Genomic DNA, 17,827 nt, shown 5'->3' with positions numbered 1-17,827 from the left:
AATACACTTCTACCACAGAAGAAATACAGAAACAGACCAGTAGACCACTGGCCTCCTTCACACCACGTTCTCTGTCCTCTACCACTGACGTTACATCAGGCGAAATTAGCCCCCTTAAGATAGTCTGGAATTAAAAGAAACTAAACAAAACTAAACCCCCCTGAAGTTGTAAACGTAGGGGAAACACTGAACTTCCTGTACTCACAATTTGACTACCAAAATCATTCATACAAGTATAATTGTCTGAAGAGCTTTCAATGGAAGGCTCCATAAAATAAAGATAAATGAATATGCACTTTATGACAATGTAATAAAAAATAACCATCAATAACCATTGGCTAAGAAAACAATAAATATGTTGCATATAGCATAGGGCTTGTGTGTGTGATATTCCTCTAACAGTCAGTATTTTTAATAAATTATGATGGATTTTTGCAATACATTCTTCTTAGCCGATCAGTATTTTGTATTTTGATATGTACAAAATTTGCCTGTCAAATGTTGGTTAGCGGAGTAGAAGCTGCCTCTAGTAGTAGTAGAAAATGTAAAAAAAATAGTAAACCGGCCTACTCCACCACTACATTTTTTTGTCATGTTTGTGCAATATGGGTGTGGCAGAAAGATTTATGTAACAGCCAACCATCGCAGGTTGTCTGAGGAAGGCCAGGTGGATGTTGGGTGCGGTAGGAGAAGGGGTTCAGCTTGGTGGTGGTGGGGGCTGCGGTGTTGGTGGTGTAGAACTTGCATAAGTGAGAAGGCGAGGGGATGGTTGCAGCTGCGCTGCAGAGCTTGTGTCTCTGTCAAGAGGCCAGGAAACGCCTACAGTTAGTGCTGTCTCATTGACGGCCAACGAGTTTCCTGGTGGAGTGGAGTGGCGTGCTGGTGTGTGTGTGTGTGTGTGTGTGTGTGTGTGTGGTGCCAACCACTGCAAAAGAGAAAGGAAGAAAAAAAGAATGAAGCCACCAGGATGCTCTGGGAACCGCTGCACCACCGGTCTTGGGACCACACGACAGGAAGAGCAGCTTTCACAACGCTGCTAGGATGCACTGCCCCCCCCCCACCCCCACCCTCCCGTTTCGTTATTTAACCACAGAGGACCAACGCAGGGGGTCAAACAAGGGACACTGTCCAATTTGGCTGTTTTAAACATCTTTTTATCAATATATAAAACCCAAAAACATCGGTTAAGATGAAACGAAATAATGTTGCTTGGCACTGATGCTTCTTTCCCCTCTTCTGATGCAGGGGGCCAAGGGGGGGCGGGGGGGTTGACGGCGGCCAGCCTGGGACGTAGAGATAACGTCGTAGCCTCCACGCCTCCATTCAGCCAATTTTGATCACTGGCATGCAGAAATATCAGCAGCTCGACTCCGTCAAGACTAAAAAGTGCTGGTCCCATGTGAAGAATAGACGTGCTAGAAGAACAAGGTCCTCCAAAGCAGCTTGAGGGTTCCAAGAGTGAGGTGCAGCGATTTAAAAGTAGAGGTTTAGTTAATGCAAGAAAAACACAATGACACTTATTTATTTTTTTAAGTTCATTTGTATTATGTTTAAGTCATTTTATAATCTTTTTTGTAAAGTACAAGAAGCACAGTGTTGTAGGAGCTGCGACTGATGTAGTGTGTATGTCCAGTACAACTTTTTAAATGACGGATCAATGAATGTGCCAAATTTTAGGTTCAAAATAATTGCATTTCATCACAGATTTGACAATATCTAATATATAAGACAGATCTCATCCTTTATGTTAACGAATGTGATTGAGCCAATACATGATCTATTCAGCCATTCATTCAGTCTTCAGCACCTTTTCTCCTTTTTTTAACAGCGAGTCGATGCTGTCGTTTGCTGCTCTCTGCGCATTTCTTGCTGCTTCATCCGTCTTGTCTATCGTGCTTCCCTTTCTGAATTTCCGTCTGCCCACTTCGGTAAGCGCAGACCCGGCAGCCGCCCCGACAGCTCCGCCGATCACGCCTGCCAGCACCACGCCGAGCACCAGACCCAGCAGTGCGCCCCCTAGGACTATCATTGGCACCTGTTTAGCAGTAGTCACCATTTTCTCCCACGCGGGGCTCTCCGCCACCATTCTGGCCCCTGCTTTGGCCCCGGAGCCCACTTTCCCCCACACTGGACTCTGCGCCACCTTCTTTGCCCCGGCGCCGATCCCGGCCCCAACTCGCACGGAGCCTTCGGCCATCAGTTTCGCTCCAGTTCTGGCCTGGGAGCCCACTTTTCCCCACACGGGACTGTGAGTCAAATTCTTCGCCCCGGCTCCGATCCCGGCTCCGACGCGCATGGACCTGTCCGCCACCGCCGTGGCCCCCGATCCGACCTTACCCCACACCGGGCTGGCTGCTACCGACTTTGCCCCAGAACCCACCCAAGCGGAGCTGTCCACCACTACCTTGGGAACTCTAGCGCCTACTAGTTTGGACACATGTCCGGCCCCGGCTCCCACTTTCCCCCAAACCGAGCTGTCCAGCAGCTGCTGGTGGACGCTTTGCGCTCCGCTGCCGACTTTCCCCCACACCTCACTACCCGTCACCTTCTTTGCTCCCTCGCCGGCCCACCCGGAGCCATCCTCCAACAGCTTGGGTAGCAGCTTTGCGGTTGTCTGCATTTTCTCCATCACGGAGCGCAGAAGTGAGGGGGACATGGTGGAACGCGTGATGGGAGGAAGGTTCTCGATATTCATCGTCCTCACACTCATTTCCGCCTCGTCCCTCGTTTGCTCAATCTCCTCCTCTCTCACTTCCTCTTCTTGCTCAGCCACTGGCTCCATGAAGGGATAATGGCGGTCTTGCTCTGGTCTCCCACTCCGTCTCTCCCTTGCTATCTCTAGCTGTCTCTGCCTCACTATGTTCTCCGCCTCATGAAAAGCAGGGTTGGAGTAGCACACTCCTCCAGCTTCATTCACCATCTGCTCAACTTTCTCCAGCAGCTCTTCCACATTCGTTGCGTCCCCCCCGCCCCCTCCGTGCTCCATCACGTGGAACCTGTCTCTGCATTTCTCCACAATCTTTAACAAATCCCCCCGCTGAGCAGCGATGTACGCCTCCACGCCGCCTTCCCCCGCCTTCCCGCTCTGCCTCAGTTTATCTGCGTAAGTGAAGAGCGGGAGCGCGTGCCTCTGGACGGCATCGGGGCCGAAGACGGCCTCGAGGGCCTCGAGAGCCGCCAGCTCGGTCTTTGCAGGCTGGTCCAAGGGGACGCACATCAGGAACGCGTGTGGACCGGGGCTGGACAAGGCCACACAGGACGAGATCTGGGCTCGCACCTCTTCTGGAGTTTGCTCTGAATTGAACCAGTCCGGGGTATCCACCACCGCCACCTGCAGGGGGAGAGAGAGGACAGGTTCATGTAGGGAGACCAGATGTAGCGTGGCAAAGACCTGCTTCTTGGGACGCCGGCAATCGCACGTGCAATGAAATGAGCATCTCGATCGCGTACCCGTCTGCCCTCGACCAGCGCTTTCTTTTTCTCGCACGCCTGAGTGACGGCTCTGAGGCTCTCGGGGCAGGACTCGAACGCCTTCCGCCCCAGTATGTTGTTGCCAGCTGCACTTTTCCCGGCACCCGATCGCCCGATCAGCACCAGACGCAGCTCCGCGGGGGATGAGGGCGAGGACGGGGCGCCGGGTGGCGAAGCCGGGGCGGGTGAGGGGAACGAGACTGGAGAGGAGGTGAAGAGCGAATGAGGAGAGGAGGTAGGAGACGCCTCGGGAGACCTCTCTTCAGGGCTGTTTATCCTGTGGCGAACTGAAAACAATCAGGGGAGTTTAATATGGAAAACTAGAACTCTTTGGGTGCACTTTTACAATGTGAAACACTCGGGGCTGCGACTCACAAGTTGAGACCAGTTTAGGAGTCGACTTTTGAGAGAGTATAGCACCATCTGCAGATGAAGAACTGTACATATAAGTCTGGTTTTGTGCTCACGTTCATTTTTTTAAATCTTGATTTAGAACAACACGGGGTAGGAAATTGAAAATATGGACCGTTGTTTAGGCTGAAACTGGGCGTAGTGATGGGCTGCCCGTCGCTGTGCGGCTCTGAAGAGGACCGCTGCTGCGGCGCTGGAGTTGAATGGAGCCCGTTAGATCTTTGGCTCACGGCCACACTTTGCTCCATCTCTCCCCTCTGGTCTGTCCTCCACCTGTCGGAGTCGGTGCGGTCCTCCCCGCTCCTCCGTGTTTCTGCTTTTGGGATATGCGTTGAAGCGACAGCCTCTTTTCTCTCCTCCTTTTGAACTCTGTAACTTTCCAGAAGTTCTCGCTTTCTGTCTTTCACCCGTTGTTCCAGCTCTCTCTCCTGGACTGTTTTCATATAGAAAACACCATTTGCCGACACCATATCGTCCACCTGTTAGAAAAAAAAGACATCCTTACATTTACCCTTTTCCACCATTAAATTTTAATCGACCTAATTATTGAAACTAGTCTAGAATACAGCCATGTGTGATTGAAAACAGAGAAATTGAAAACAGAGCTCTACTACGAGTAGTATGTTATGAAAGCAGAATTTCACTTTTAATCAAATACAGCAAACTCTCTTGACGCTTTTCCTTCAGCGGTTCCACACGCAGACGTCTCACCTTCCCGAGGAGCTCGCAGACCTGCTCCCTCATTTGTCTCTGGCGATTGTTGAAGACATGGTACCTCCCATCGCAGCGCTCAATCATCTTCCCCACGCCCAGGTGTTCTTTCTGCAGGTATTCCTGTGGAAAACATAGAGTGACGTGTTACCTCGCTCTCCTGCTGTTATAAAACGTCTCTTTCTCGGTGATCGGTTGGGAATTAGTGTCCCAATAAGAAGCAGCTGGGCTTGCAAAGTATTCACCGAGGTCCCGTGTGTCCGGGTACAATACTGGCCGACTGGTTTTAAACTCAACAAGCAGAGCTCAAGTTGAATTGCGGGATACCAAAGTGTAGGGTAAACATAAAAAACGTGTGTTGTAAATACAAGGGCTTGACAAAAGGTGGTGGAGGGGAGGATCATTCTCGGTATTAAACCGACTCAACCGTGACAGACACAGGAGATACTCTCTGCCCAATGAAACAAGACTTCATATTAAATCAACTCTGGCCACTCTCACAACTATGAACACAGTCTCTTTGTTCGGTTAGATATTTGCAGCACCACCGCTTGTTAGTTAATTAAATGTTTTCTCTCGTAGATACATTTTAATTATGACTATGTTATTTCTTTTACTGTGAATACAAATGCTGCTGCAGCGCAAACATTTCCAATTGCAGGACTAATAAAGTAAATATCTGTCTATCCGTATATATCTTTAAATGCATATCTGGCACACTATAGAAAGAGTATACAAGTAATACCTCCACTGATTTTCCCATCAAGTAGTCGCCACAGGTCAACAGGACTATGGTGTGAGACAGGGCATCCTTCCCGAACACATCCTCCAGCTCTGCAGGAACAAGACCGTCCATCTGAGAAAGACAAAGACCACTAATGTCAGGACGTACGTTGCTCATTGTCCTGGACTCTAACCTTTTCATTTTGTTTGTAATATAAAATATTCCACATTAGGAGACGGTTCTCCAACGCTGGTCCAAATGATTCCATGAGTGAATAAATAAAATAAATAAACGACAAGCGCAAAGGCAAACTGAGTCCACCTCTGTGAATTGGTTAACAGGCACCAGCAGAAGAATGGCATGCGGGCCCGGGGCAAGCAGCGTCATCGCTCGCTGCGTCTCCTTCCGCACGCCCTCCTCCATCTTGCCGCCGCTCCAGTACCACCTCGGCGCCTCCACCACCGTCACGCTGCGTCCCTCGGCGATGCCCGCTCGCAGCTGGCAGCTCCTGGAGGTGTCCCAGGAGGCCGGGGACAGCTGGCCCAGGATGGTGTCGGCCGAGGACGTCTTCCCACACCCGATGTTCCCCAGGAGGACAAGTCTCAGGTCTGGGGACGAGGACCCGTAGTTCCTCCCTTTCAAGAGTTCACTCATGGCTGGAAAGAGGATCGGGAGGATTTATTGCACTATTGTACTACTTGTTGCGCCCTTCCTGCTTCACCAACTTCATCACTTTTTAGCTTCATGAGTCACCACACCTCGGCCGTCCTGTCCGACGACATTCTACCGGCAAATGTACAGCTCTGTTTAAAAGGTTTGGACACAAACCGTGTTTGAGAAAGCCAACTTTTGACTGGTACTGTATACATGGACTCGAATGCACTAAACATACAACACACAAAACATATAAAAAAAGTAACGAACATGCAACACTGTAAGATCACATGAAACGCAAACATGGAAATGAACCCGATTCTGAAAGAGAACTTGTTCGGTGTATTTACAGCTTACACAGCACTGACTATTATTTGTGTTGACGTTAATCTACAAATAGTTAAACTCCCACATTACTACTACTACCTGGTCCAGTAAACAATACACAAGCATACTTACTGAGAGTGTTGGGATTTGAAAGTTGTGTTCATGAGACGTCGTCTCTGCGTGCGCTTTATTCGCTTTTCGCTGAATTATTTCCCTCCTCCAGAGAGCTCAACCTGAAGCGAACCTGTCGACGACTAACAGCTGCCTACGCAGGTGAAACTTGCCGTGTTGGGGAGGAACCTGTCTCACCACAGGAACGCACTCAGAAGTATGCGGGGGGGGGGGGGGGGGTTTCTTCTTTTTTTCTCTGTGCGCAACAGGTTTCTTTTGTCCGCGGGCTGCCGAGCATTCCAAGAGGAGGCGGAGGAGGCGGAGGAGAGGCATCCAAGCCAACATGAATCATTCGGCCTTGCTTTGATAGACCACACCCCGCCAGCCGCCCAATCAACGTGAACTCCATATAGCGCTTGAGTTGTTCGGTTAATTACAGGTGACACATACGCGGACGTCGTCTGCCTTCAGGGCGAGTCGGCGGTTTGGTCTTCGGTCGGCTGCGATGTGAATCACACACACACACACAGGACTCCCCACATAGAGCAGTTTACACCAACACTGTGTCGGTTTGGTAACCTCAAAGCCCATTCAAATATTGAGTTGAGGTCATAATGACCTTTGAACAGCAAAGTCTTAAATGAGTTCAACCTCAAGTGCAGCAAAAGAAATGAAATTTTAAAAAAAGACGGATAATATGATTCATAATACAATTCTGACAATGATAACCCATGGTCAATTCAAATTGTAAAAGCTCAATTGAAACACCCCAAGCATGTATTTAGCCCCATGAGTCCATTGGAGGTTGGAACAAACTTATCCCATAAATTGTGAGCAACATTTGAAAACATTCCATACAATAATTATAGGAATTATAGGAGGATTATTATAATATGGTATGGTAGTTTCTTTTAGTTCCGTTTTTGACTTATTTTTTAGAATATGTTGTATGCAACGTTTTCTTTAGTTTGGGTTTTTCAGAAGTAGTTTGTGTTTTGTTTGGGTAAAGTGACTCTGCCGTACGGTCACATCGCCACATGCAAAACTGTAAATGTACCCGTTATGTTTAGACACTGTGATTTGGGAATCAATTCGAGTGCTCTTTCCCCACCAAACGTGGTTTTCTCTCGGCCTCTCCAGGCTGGTGAACATTAAACCGGAGTTGAATATCAGGCATATGTGGCATTATTCATATTGTGTTCTTATTATTTCATTCGAAAAGGCTAGACTGCGTGTGAGAAGCAGGGATTGCCCCACAGCGCCTTCTCCTGGAAGCTCAGTTCTGTGGTTCAGCGTCACCACAGTTGACCGAAATAAAGCAGCGCATTTTCCTTTTTATTGGTCGGTCTTTAACAGTTTAAACATCTAAAATGAGTCACGGTCATTTGATTTCCGTTTAAATTAAATGAAAATATTCTTCACTACTTATTTTATTCTAGTTTATTATAATTACCCAGATATGAAATGGAGGTCATATTTATTTTAGTAGCCTATATCAGGGGCTAAAGATACAGTTGTATCACTTGAAATGAACTTGTTATTTGGTAGTTTGTGAAACTTGTAAATCTACGGCCTTGCCTGTTTAACTCCTCTGCAAAGAGAAAGAAAATCTTCATTTTTACTGTGTCCAGAGACCGACTGAAAAAAACACATAAATTAAACCTTTACACACCTATTTAATTAAACAACAAATACCAGGACGTTCCCCAAAAGATTAAATTAAACTTGCATGATGCGATATCTCTCAATTTCTATAATGAAAACAAAATATTAAAGATGCCTCTTCCAAATGTAAACTAACTCATAACGTCCATCAGAATGTGCAGTGAGGGGTGCGTCGGGTCATCAACACTCACAACCCGGGCATCAGGTAAGAAATGTTTTCCAGTGTGGAGCGCTAAAAAAAAAAAAAAAAAAGACCATAAGATTGTATTAAATCTGTGAAGTGGCGACTGTGTGGTGTGTATTCTCCGCTCACTCACCAACGTGTGCCGAGTGCAGCTCCTCAGCTCTGGTACCTGTGCGGTGAGGCCGATGAGAGGAGCCACGGCACACAGCAGAGAGTCCAAGAGCAGAGACGCGCTGCTCGACGCGCTCACCGTTTTCTGCAGAGAGTGCAATGGCGGGCCAATGGAGGCCAAATAAATGTTTAACATGCATTTCATAATATCTCACATCTCCAATCAATTCGTAAAAGGATTCTACGTATTCTACATGGATTTCATCATCTCACAGATCATCTTTGGTATCAATAATGAACCTACTGTTTCACTGTGATGATATTCAACATGGTGAAGGTCTGTATTATTGCACCATATTAACACCATTACCTGTCACTTTGGCAATAAACAAAGCCACCATTTCTGCTTTGTCTAGCAAAACGGTGGCCAGCAATATTTATGCCTAAATGTTCCACGTCACTTTGGAAATTAAACCGTTAAGTTTGGAGACAAATAATCATGTTGAGGTGGAAAATGAACAAATGGTGCAGTGATGGTGAGGGACCGCAAATTGATCGAGCTTAATCTCCATCATGATTTATTTGTATGCCAGGTAACAATGTATGTTAGAGGACTCCTAAATTACTGAGGTAAAATGCAGGCATTGTAGAAATCAATTAGTTTAAAACAACACCAGTCAGGCACAGAAAATGATGTTCAAATAGAATTACGTGCTCAGGGTGGTGTTCCCCCCCAACAACGTGTCAGGCTGCAGTTTATTTCCATTTCCAAGTCAATTGTGAACTTCCCTAATCTGTCAACTGCTGCAACAATGACAACCACAAGTGCGTGCTTATATTTTTTGCTTGCCTGGGGCTACTTGGAAAATAAATCAAAAGGGTTACATAACTGAAATAAGGTTTAGGAACCACTGATCCATGCAAAACGTAACCCGCACCAGTATTCAATAGAACTTTTTTTTTTCACAGAATGGATCTACTCACATTTGTCTCCTGAAGATGGTGTCCAATCAGGGACAAGGATTCTCCCAACAGGTGGAGGTGAGCTGCAGCACAAACAGGATCCCCGTCACAGCAGCCAGGACTGGGAGCGTCCCAGTCTGAGCTGGTGGGACTGCACACAGGGCTGATGGGAGCGCAGGTGTCGGAGCTCGTCCCCCCGGTGCTCGCTGCAAAAGCAGCAGCTATCGCTGAGCCAGGGACAGGCACGACCGGACAAGGCCCGGGGGTCACAGGAGTGTTACGGGGGCTGGTGAAGGTCCCGCCTCCAGCACAGTCGGCCATGTTGTGCTGGTCATTAGAGTACCCCCAGTACTCGGTTATGGGGCTCAGACTCCCCTGGGAGAAACAAAATTAAAACAGTGACGGGTAGTAGAAGTGAAAAAAGAAATCAACTGAGCAACATTAAGGATAACTACCCGTTCAATGGGTACCTCTGCTGTGCAACAGGAACGTGACAACTGGATATCCTGGAAGGGAACGTTTACGCATGAATTAGGAGTATCGAGGAGATAAGATGGTAAAACATATCTAATCGCATCTGTACTCTCACCTCTTCTCCTCTTCTTTCTTCCCATTGGCCTTGTGGCAAACAGATTGGATAAGCATGAGGGAGGCCGGGGCACTCCATATTATCTGCATTACATGTCACAAATTCATACACAACAATGACATATCTTCATCCTATGGAGTGCCCTTCCTGCATCTTTAGATTGCATCGTGTTCATAAGATCGGTGATGGTTCTTTTGGCTGAAATGCCGTCAACATTCCCCGCTACGACAGACTGTATTAGAGCCATGACGGATCTACACGGTGGAGGCATGGTCGCTGAAAAGCACCTTACCAGAGGGGTTCATTTCCCTGTCGAGCAGGCCCTCCACTCGCTGAAAAAAACAGGTGCATATTAAGCCATCACACACATGGGATTCAAATCGCAACATCCAAAAACAACAAATGCGCCACAGCATAGTATGGTCCTGCTTCAAATAGGCCTCTGATAAGGCAACATAACATTAGGATCAATAACCAGACGACGATTTCACAATACATCACATGGAATTATTCCAAACTGTTAGTCTGCTGCAGGTTAAAAAGCAGAATTTCTCTAAACTATCACAGACTACCAGTGAAGACCCGTGTGCGATCACTTGGTGCTACATTCCTCAAAATCCAGATGTGGATCCTCCACATCCATCTCGCTCTTTGGCCGTCTCCACCCGGTGGGCCTGCTTCTCTGCACACAGGACGAGAGGGAGAAAGAAGCAGTGATATTAAAGTATGAGCACCATTTAAGATTGAATGTAAGAATTAAGTTTATCACACAGAATTAACTTAGTTTAGATTGTGATTTAATCTGTGCACCGGACCATAAAGAAGGATCAGCAGTTACAGCACACTGTAGTCTGGTAATGCTAAATGTGAGAGACTAGAAGGCTCTTGGCAAGTGAAGGAATCATTGACCTTTAGTTTTTATTTGCACATGACCTAACACAATCAGGGAAATGCATACTAAGCTAAACAGACGGAGTTAGCTTAGTTATTCCACTATCTGAGGGGGTTTGGTACCATGGGGCTGCTGCGTGTGCTAAAACAAGCAATAACGGTTACCTAGGTAACGCGATTAAATGGCGGCCCTTTAATTAAATCTGAGCCAGCTGGTTGAGTTAGTTAGTTTTATCTGGTTAACATTACAAAAGAGTGTGGGTCACCTTATTACAATCGTTGACGTTTCCAGGACGTTGAACACGTAACGTTCATTTATAGGGAAACTGTTGCGCGGGTTACATCCGGGTTTTTGTCGACTAAACGAGCAGCAAGCACGTGGCTAACAACCTCTCCCAAAAAAACCTTGAATTCGGCCGTTCCCTCGCGTCCAAAGTGTCGCGTCAAGTCTGCGTGAGCTCCGTGAAGGTCGCGGGCGGAGCGTTAAGTGCTGACTCACGGTTAGCGTTGGCCCGTCTCCCTGCTGATTCACGCTAAGTCTGCAGTGAGGCAGCTTATCTGGTCGAATAGGTGACTTATTAGTAGATTACGACGTCGTGCTGCTGCAGCGTGTTGAGCAGAGGGCATCAGATTGCAGTTGTTTAGCCAGTCCTCTCGACAGGTGTGCTTTATATTTGTATAGTTTGTTCTCATTCCCCCCTTTCCCCTATAAAATAATCTCTACACATTTGCATCAATTTACTTAAAATAAAGTGTTTCATGCTAACCTTTACTTAATGGTCGTAGTACCAGGTCAAGAATCGGATATCTATATATTACATGTGATTTTTTAACTTTTTGTACATACATATGGTTAAAATCATGACAGCAGCATGTTTTGACCTATATTTCACTCCTCTTCTGCTTAACATCTCACTGTTCATATCTGCTCTCAGTATCGTTTCTTCTTTATTCTCATGTGAACGTGGATAAACTTATCAGTGATCTGGTTATGTGGTTAAACTTGTTCATGTTTCGGGTTCAACTGAAAAACCGTTGGAGTCTCAAAAGAATCATGTGATTTTCACTGGAACATTAGTCACAGTTCAACACTTCCTGTCTCTGGCTTCAGAAACTCACAGGGTCATGTTTTGAGTCTCCTCCTCCTGGCGCCTGATCCTGCTTTGTGAGCTCCAAAGCTGCACCGTCATGCTTAGCACAGGGCCCTCCTCCCTTTCTTTCCATAAAAAAAAACTTCCTTGCTCATGCTAAGTCCCGTAGTCCCTCCCTCAGAACTTTTCCAAGTTGTCCTCAAAGTTGCCGCATCATGTTAACTCACAGTCCCTCCCACTGGTTTTGCTGAAGTTGCCGTATCACGTTAAGCTGGGTTCCTGTTTTCATTCAGCTACTGGAGGGAGGAGACAAGAGGAGGAACGTATAAAAAGGAGGAGAGACGACCGCTGTAGTGTACTGCAATCCAGAGAGGACACAGGGAATCACTGCGCTCACAGAGAAAACCACCAGACCCTACATACTGGTGAGTGAAACACCGTTATTCTGGAAATGTGCATGTTGGTGATCCTGGGAAAGCACTATTCTGACATCTCAATGTTTCATTTTGGTTTTTCAGGTTCACAATGGAGACAGAGAAGAAGAATCCGACGCAAACAGCAGAGCAGATGACAGACAGGTGAGTGAGCTGCTGTGATTGAATGAAATGGTAAAAAAAATAAAATAGCAATAACATTTAACAATGCAGTGTTCATCCTTGAAATGCTCGTAGATTCTTGCATTCAATCAGTAGGATTCTTATAACGACGCAGCGCTGCAGTAACCAGAAGTAGGTTTGGTGCAACAATGTGTTGTAAAGGTTTATCAGCTGTACATGAAGCACCTGTAGGTGCAGTGCTTTAACGCTATGTTCATCCTCTGTGCTTTTGGAATCCCATTTTTATTATCTTTTTTTGTTTTTTTTTTTCAAGGGATTTGTCCGAACAAATAAAAATGGTGACAAAGGAGAGTCACATCCGGGCAGAAAACACCGAGCTGATGCTGAGCTTCCAGAAGGGACAAGTCACCCTGCCGCAGTTCAAGGTATCACAACATTTGAATCACTTTTCTTTTTTTTTATCAATCCCACTTTGGTTCATACATCTTTGTATTAGCTACTGGGATGGCCTTGTCCTGACCCCACCCTTCCTCCTCCTCCTCCTCCTCTTCTCCAGCTCCTTCTGTGCTCGCTGTATGAAGTCTACAAGGCCTTGGAGGAGGAGATGGACAGGAACTGCCACCACCCCAGCGTCGCCGCCATTTACTTCCCCGCTGAACTGGCCAGACTGGAGGCTATCGAAAAAGACCTGGCATACTTCCTTGGCCCGGACTGGAGGGAGAAGGTCGTTGTTCCGGCTGCCACTAAGAGATACTGCCACCGGCTAAGACAAGTATGTTTTCCTGGTATCGGATTATACCATAAAAATGTATATTTTGTTTCTCTACTGTTTGATACTGAAATAACTCTTCACCCCTGCTTCTGTTTTCCAGATCGGTAAAGAAAACCCTGAGTTTCTGGTTGCCCACGCTTACACCCGTTACCTAGGAGACCTGTCAGGAGGGCAGGTTCTGGGTCGAATCGCCCAGAAGTCCATGGGGCTGAAGAGTAGCGAGGGGCTGTCGTTCTTTGCCTTCCCGGGCGTGTCCAGCCCCAACCGCTTCAAACAGCTGTACCGCAGCCGGATGAACAGCGTGGAGCTCACGGAGGAGGAGAGGAACGGCGTGCTGGAGGAGGCTGTCAGAGCGTTCGAGCTCAACATCCAGGTACACAAACTTGGATGACTTAAACTTTCCTGTCCAAACCATTTAAACCAGAAGCAGCTGATTGACTTTTTTTTCTCTTTTCTTTCTTCAGGTTTTTGATGATTTGCAGAAGATGCTGCTGAGTGTCCCTGAAAACAAGCTGCAGACTTTCTCCACTCCAGTGAAGATGCTCCAGATCCCCAGAGCCTTCATCCAATCATCTCCGCTGTTCAGGGCTCTGCTGGGAATTTTTGTGGCTGTGGCCACAGTCGGTATTGGAATCTATGCTTTTTAGAGTGAACACAACGCGTTTGTCTGTTGCGGTTATCCTTTACTGTTAAAAATCAGTTTGAAAAATAGTGCCTGAAAATGACCAAATACTGTAAAATATGTCTTCTAATTTCACTGTGAACTGTATCCAAGTTTGCATTAAGGTTGGTTTTCTGTCAAAGACGGTTAATCAGTGTGCATGAAAGTGAGCTTCTAATACTGTAAATATGCTACTTTGTAAATAAAGATATTTTAAAAAAAACCAAAGCATCTCTTCCCTTTTCCTCTTTTTGTGCGTGAGCTCTTGCTGTGTTCCCATTGCTAGAACACATTACATGTCACTAAGCGTCACACTGGGAGAATTCTAATAAAGCTGCTGGTAAACCATCTACTGCTTAGACTCAATTAAAAGACAATGTGTGAAATCTGGTGTACTTTTATTTTAATAAATCTGCGCTCTGGCGGCACACATCATAAATTAAAACCCAAACTGATTGTTAACAGCGGCCAAAGCAAATTCCTTTGCTTCATTTCTGGCCGCATTCATAGTGACACAAATCAGTACAGTGCTGGTATTTATTTGCCCCAAGAGAACAACTAGAAGAAGAAAAAGTCATGTCAGAGGATTGTACTTCACAGGAATTGGCTTTCCTCAACCTTAAAAGGCACAGCAGCCTGAGTAAATCACAAAAGTCTTCTTACTGTCACATGTGCTGTTCACATCTCTAAAAGCTGAAATAATGCTTTAAATGGACTGTACTTGTCTATCCTCTCTAGTCTTCCAACCACTCAGCATGCTTTTGACACTACTTTACATTCAAGACTTCTGTTCTGCTGCAGTGGCGTTACTTTCACAATTCAACGCAATTTGTGTTGTTCAGTATCACAGGGTACACGCTGAAATAGTTAAAAGGGGTTTTGTTTGACCAGACCCAAGAGATGCATCACTTGCTGTAAAAGAAGGCTTACACCACAAAACCACAAATAGCTTGGAACTAGAAGGAACTACAGCGAGGTTTACAACCAACGAGTCACAATGACACCTCGACATGCCAAACTGTACACGCCGTCTCCTCAGAAAACACACACACACACACACACACCACAGCACACAATCATCTACAAAGTCTACAGGCGAGGAGTGCCCCGACGTGCACATCTTGTCTTTGTATACATCACTTGCAGTAAACAATTAAAAAGGACACACCAAGGACTGATTTTTAAAACAAAACAGAGCACAAAGTTAAAGCAAAAGAGACGGTTCAGTGTGGGAAAAAGAAAAAGATAGAAAACAAAATCAGATCCACATCTATAAAAGCAGCGTAAGGAACAACCGTACCGACAACTGTATTCAAATAAAATGGATTGCATCAGGATGGAGCCCGTTCTATGTCATCATCCAGGGGTCAGGGGACCACATGGCATCACTGTTTTTTGGTGTCCTGATCCTTGCATATCAGTAGAGAGGCGATTTGTTATTGTCACATTCAAGGCCTCATTGTTCTTTAAAAACACAAAAAAACGTCACTGGACTGGGACAAATATTCTGCCTTTTCTCCATTGGCAGTACATATTGCACAATAAGTCTAGAAAGGGGATGTAGATCACGATGGAGACATGAATTTCAAAATATCACAAATTTAAAAAAGACTGTCAGCCGTACAAAAACAACATTACTTTGCAGTAATATTTTGCTACGTGTATAGCTTTCTATATTCTTCATCTAGCTTAATTTAGCACGTCGTCCTACTGTTAAAGGCAAAGTGTTTCAAAAGCCCTAAAAGGTGCATATCAGACTTTAAGCAATGGGGCACTGTTTTCAAACCCTTCTTGCATTCTGCATCCCCCCCCCTAAACATCTGCATAATGCACATGACCTCGGTTACCTATTTGAAACACTTGGAAGGTTTTTGGCTAAGAAGGTGCAGTTAGTTTTAGGCAGGAGCAGCCGTCGCGGTGCTGCTCAGTTGGTTTCGTAAGAGGACAGCAGGGCCGCATCCACCGGCTCCATGCAGGAGGGGCAGGTGAAGGAGCGCATCAGCCACGCGTCAATGCAGTCCACGTGGTAGGTGTGGAGACAGGGCAAGAACCGAATGGGGTCGCCATACTCAAAGTCCATCATGCAGATCACACACCTGGTAGAGAGAAAGATTGAGTCCATGATCTATGTATGGAGGTGAGGTTTGGGAAATTAGCTCAGGTCAATCACTTATTCAGATTCTGCAGGACAATGTGGAGAACAGAATCAGACCTTATCAGCTTTGATTAAAATGATACCAAAAAGAAGCCAGTGCATTGAGTTAGATAGATAACAACAACAACATTCATTCATTTAAAAATTAATAAATAACAATCCACATAGTTTTGACCCACTCTTTAACTTTCTTGTCAGAGGGGTCCGAGCCCAGGTCAAAGACGCCTTTGGGGAGGTGATGGATGAGACCAATTCGCTGGGCAATGCGGACCTGCTCCTCCTCGGTAAGCTGGTAAGCCAGGCGACTCTCTCCTGGTGTGGGGTGGTACACTTGCACGGGCTGGTCGCGCTCCTGGAGAGGAAGCAACAGAACACAATCTACTTAGATGTTTCTTTGTATCACAGCCTTATACCGGAATTCTGAGGTGGATGTTTGTCAGGCTGATCAGTTTTAGATGCCACTAGACAGCGGGATGCTCCTGTGCATCTAGCAGCAATACACGAAATCAAAAGAACCGCTCGGTAGGCGGGACTCTGATTGTTTACTCTTATCAGCATTGTGGAGTCATATTACTTTACCTACAATGGTAACTGGAACAATAATAACATCAAACGTAAACACATATTCTCTATCACATATCGTGGTTAAAAAAATACACTAACAATGAGTTGATCTGGGATAATCGTGATTATCATCGTAAGTGAAAAAGCAGCCCGTTCGGTCTTAATACTGGACCAACGAATGCATTACACACGAAGACAGATTAACAAGTGGAAATATGATTCATGTTTTGAAATACAAAAGTTAACCTTTAACGGAATACAATTACCGGGGTGAAATGATGAAAAATCATCGGGGTGTAGCCCCAGAAGCTCACCTGGTAGGGCGGCGGAGGCTCCCCTGGCAGACTGCCCCCCTCCGACTCGTTCAGTAGAGACAGATCATCCGCACCTTGAGAAAACAGGCAGTTCCCCATCGAGCCGGGACCACCATGAGAGTCAGCTCCGCTGTTGGGGGGGACGGACACTTTATCAAGCGTCAAGGGGAGCTAAGGTAATTGGTTAACGTTTCAACGCGTCGTTAGCCTCGCTAACTGTAAGCGTAGCTAGCTGTTAGCCTAGCCGACTGTTAGCGTAGCCGACTGTTAGCGTAGCTAGCTGTTAGCGGATAGTTTGTTGTCATCCCACAAAGAGCTCGAGGGACACACCACAGGAGGAGCGACGTCGCTCTTTTCGTGGAATAAACGCTCAATGATACGATACACGACAAGACGACTGGTGACAAAGAATTAGACCGTCACGGCGAGGCGTTTTTCTGCGTGTCCGGTTGCGTGTAACCTTCTTGTTGTTTACGAAAAATTACTAACCGGAATGACGTCACCGCTACGTTTGCGAAGATACACAACTTCCGCCTTCAATTACACGACGCTCAGGCGCATTCGGGATAAAAACGGAGGATTATAACCTTAACACGTTTTTAAAATATCATTTTGTGTACAATTGCAACACCAAGTGTAGTTGTATCACTCTGTGGCATTTACACAACATCGTATAGATCACCTCAAAGAAAGAGGGACATGATACGTTTTTAATAAAGAGACAGTTTACCTTGAATTAAAAATACATGTTACATATGTGAGTTGCAGAGTGTTACAGATATCGGCTAAAGATGGGGTTGCCTTCTCTCCAATACCATAGGACTATATAGTTCTGCTTTTAAATACACAAAGCATGTTTTTCATGCAGGAGCCCAGCAACCAAATTCTGCGTGAAGAATAC

General features: G+C 46.0%; 4 protein-coding genes and 1 long non-coding RNA gene across 9 annotated transcripts; 2 read left to right on the top strand and 3 right to left on the bottom strand.

Annotated features, from left to right (window-relative positions):
* Positions 1–1,440: 1,440 nt before the first annotated feature.
* Positions 1,441–6,625, bottom strand: LOC119218631 (uncharacterized). Its single transcript, XM_037473207.2, has 8 exons — positions 6,431–6,625; positions 5,639–5,973; positions 5,339–5,449; positions 4,594–4,716; positions 3,998–4,361; positions 3,847–3,894; positions 3,451–3,758; positions 1,441–3,331 (listed from the first exon to the last, which is right to left on the bottom strand). The coding sequence occupies exons 2-8, from the start codon at positions 5,969–5,971 to the stop codon at positions 1,790–1,792; spliced, it is 2,829 nt and encodes a 942-aa protein (XP_037329104.2). The 5' UTR covers positions 5,972–5,973; positions 6,431–6,625; the 3' UTR covers positions 1,441–1,789.
* Positions 5,983–6,793, top strand: LOC134132761 (uncharacterized). Its single transcript, XR_009956953.1, has 3 exons — positions 5,983–6,173; positions 6,522–6,571; positions 6,780–6,793. It is a non-coding gene; the product is annotated as an uncharacterized LOC134132761 (long non-coding RNA).
* A 1,271-nt stretch (positions 6,794–8,064) lies between these two features.
* On the bottom strand, positions 8,065–11,467 carry LOC119218234 (uncharacterized). Of its 5 annotated transcripts, none has more exons than XM_037472501.2 (7): positions 11,079–11,467; positions 10,214–10,603; positions 9,922–10,004; positions 9,788–9,838; positions 9,354–9,707; positions 8,392–8,514; positions 8,065–8,306 (listed from the first exon to the last, which is right to left on the bottom strand). In XM_037472501.2, exons 2-7 carry the CDS (start codon positions 10,335–10,337, stop codon positions 8,262–8,264), a joined length of 780 nt encoding a protein of 259 aa, XP_037328398.2. In that variant the 5' UTR covers positions 10,338–10,603; positions 11,079–11,467; the 3' UTR covers positions 8,065–8,261. The 5 variants fall into 5 exon arrangements, with proteins under 5 accessions (XP_037328398.2, XP_037328403.2, XP_037328407.2 ...); XM_037472506.2 differs by having other exon boundaries at positions 8,428–8,514; XM_037472510.2 differs by having other exon boundaries at positions 9,922–9,950.
* Positions 11,468–12,260: 793 nt separating this feature from the next.
* Positions 12,261–14,086, top strand: hmox1a (heme oxygenase 1a). Its single transcript, XM_037472500.2, has 6 exons — positions 12,261–12,328; positions 12,422–12,481; positions 12,774–12,885; positions 13,017–13,232; positions 13,333–13,605; positions 13,697–14,086. The coding sequence occupies exons 2-6, from the start codon at positions 12,429–12,431 to the stop codon at positions 13,877–13,879; spliced, it is 837 nt and encodes a 278-aa protein (XP_037328397.1). The 5' UTR covers positions 12,261–12,328; positions 12,422–12,428; the 3' UTR covers positions 13,880–14,086.
* A 203-nt stretch (positions 14,087–14,289) lies between these two features.
* rnf11a (ring finger protein 11a) lies at positions 14,290–17,408 on the bottom strand. Its single transcript, XM_037472517.2, has 3 exons — positions 16,927–17,408; positions 16,228–16,400; positions 14,290–15,989 (listed from the first exon to the last, which is right to left on the bottom strand). The coding sequence occupies exons 1-3, from the start codon at positions 17,023–17,025 to the stop codon at positions 15,818–15,820; spliced, it is 444 nt and encodes a 147-aa protein (XP_037328414.1). The 5' UTR covers positions 17,026–17,408; the 3' UTR covers positions 14,290–15,817.
* Positions 17,409–17,827: the final 419 nt, after the last annotated feature.

This window comes from Pungitius pungitius, chromosome 9, assembly GCF_949316345.1.
Source record: "Pungitius pungitius chromosome 9, fPunPun2.1, whole genome shotgun sequence".
Classification (NCBI taxonomy): Eukaryota; Metazoa; Chordata; class Actinopteri; order Perciformes; family Gasterosteidae; genus Pungitius; species Pungitius pungitius.
This window is presented reverse-complemented; position numbering and strand designations above follow the sequence as displayed.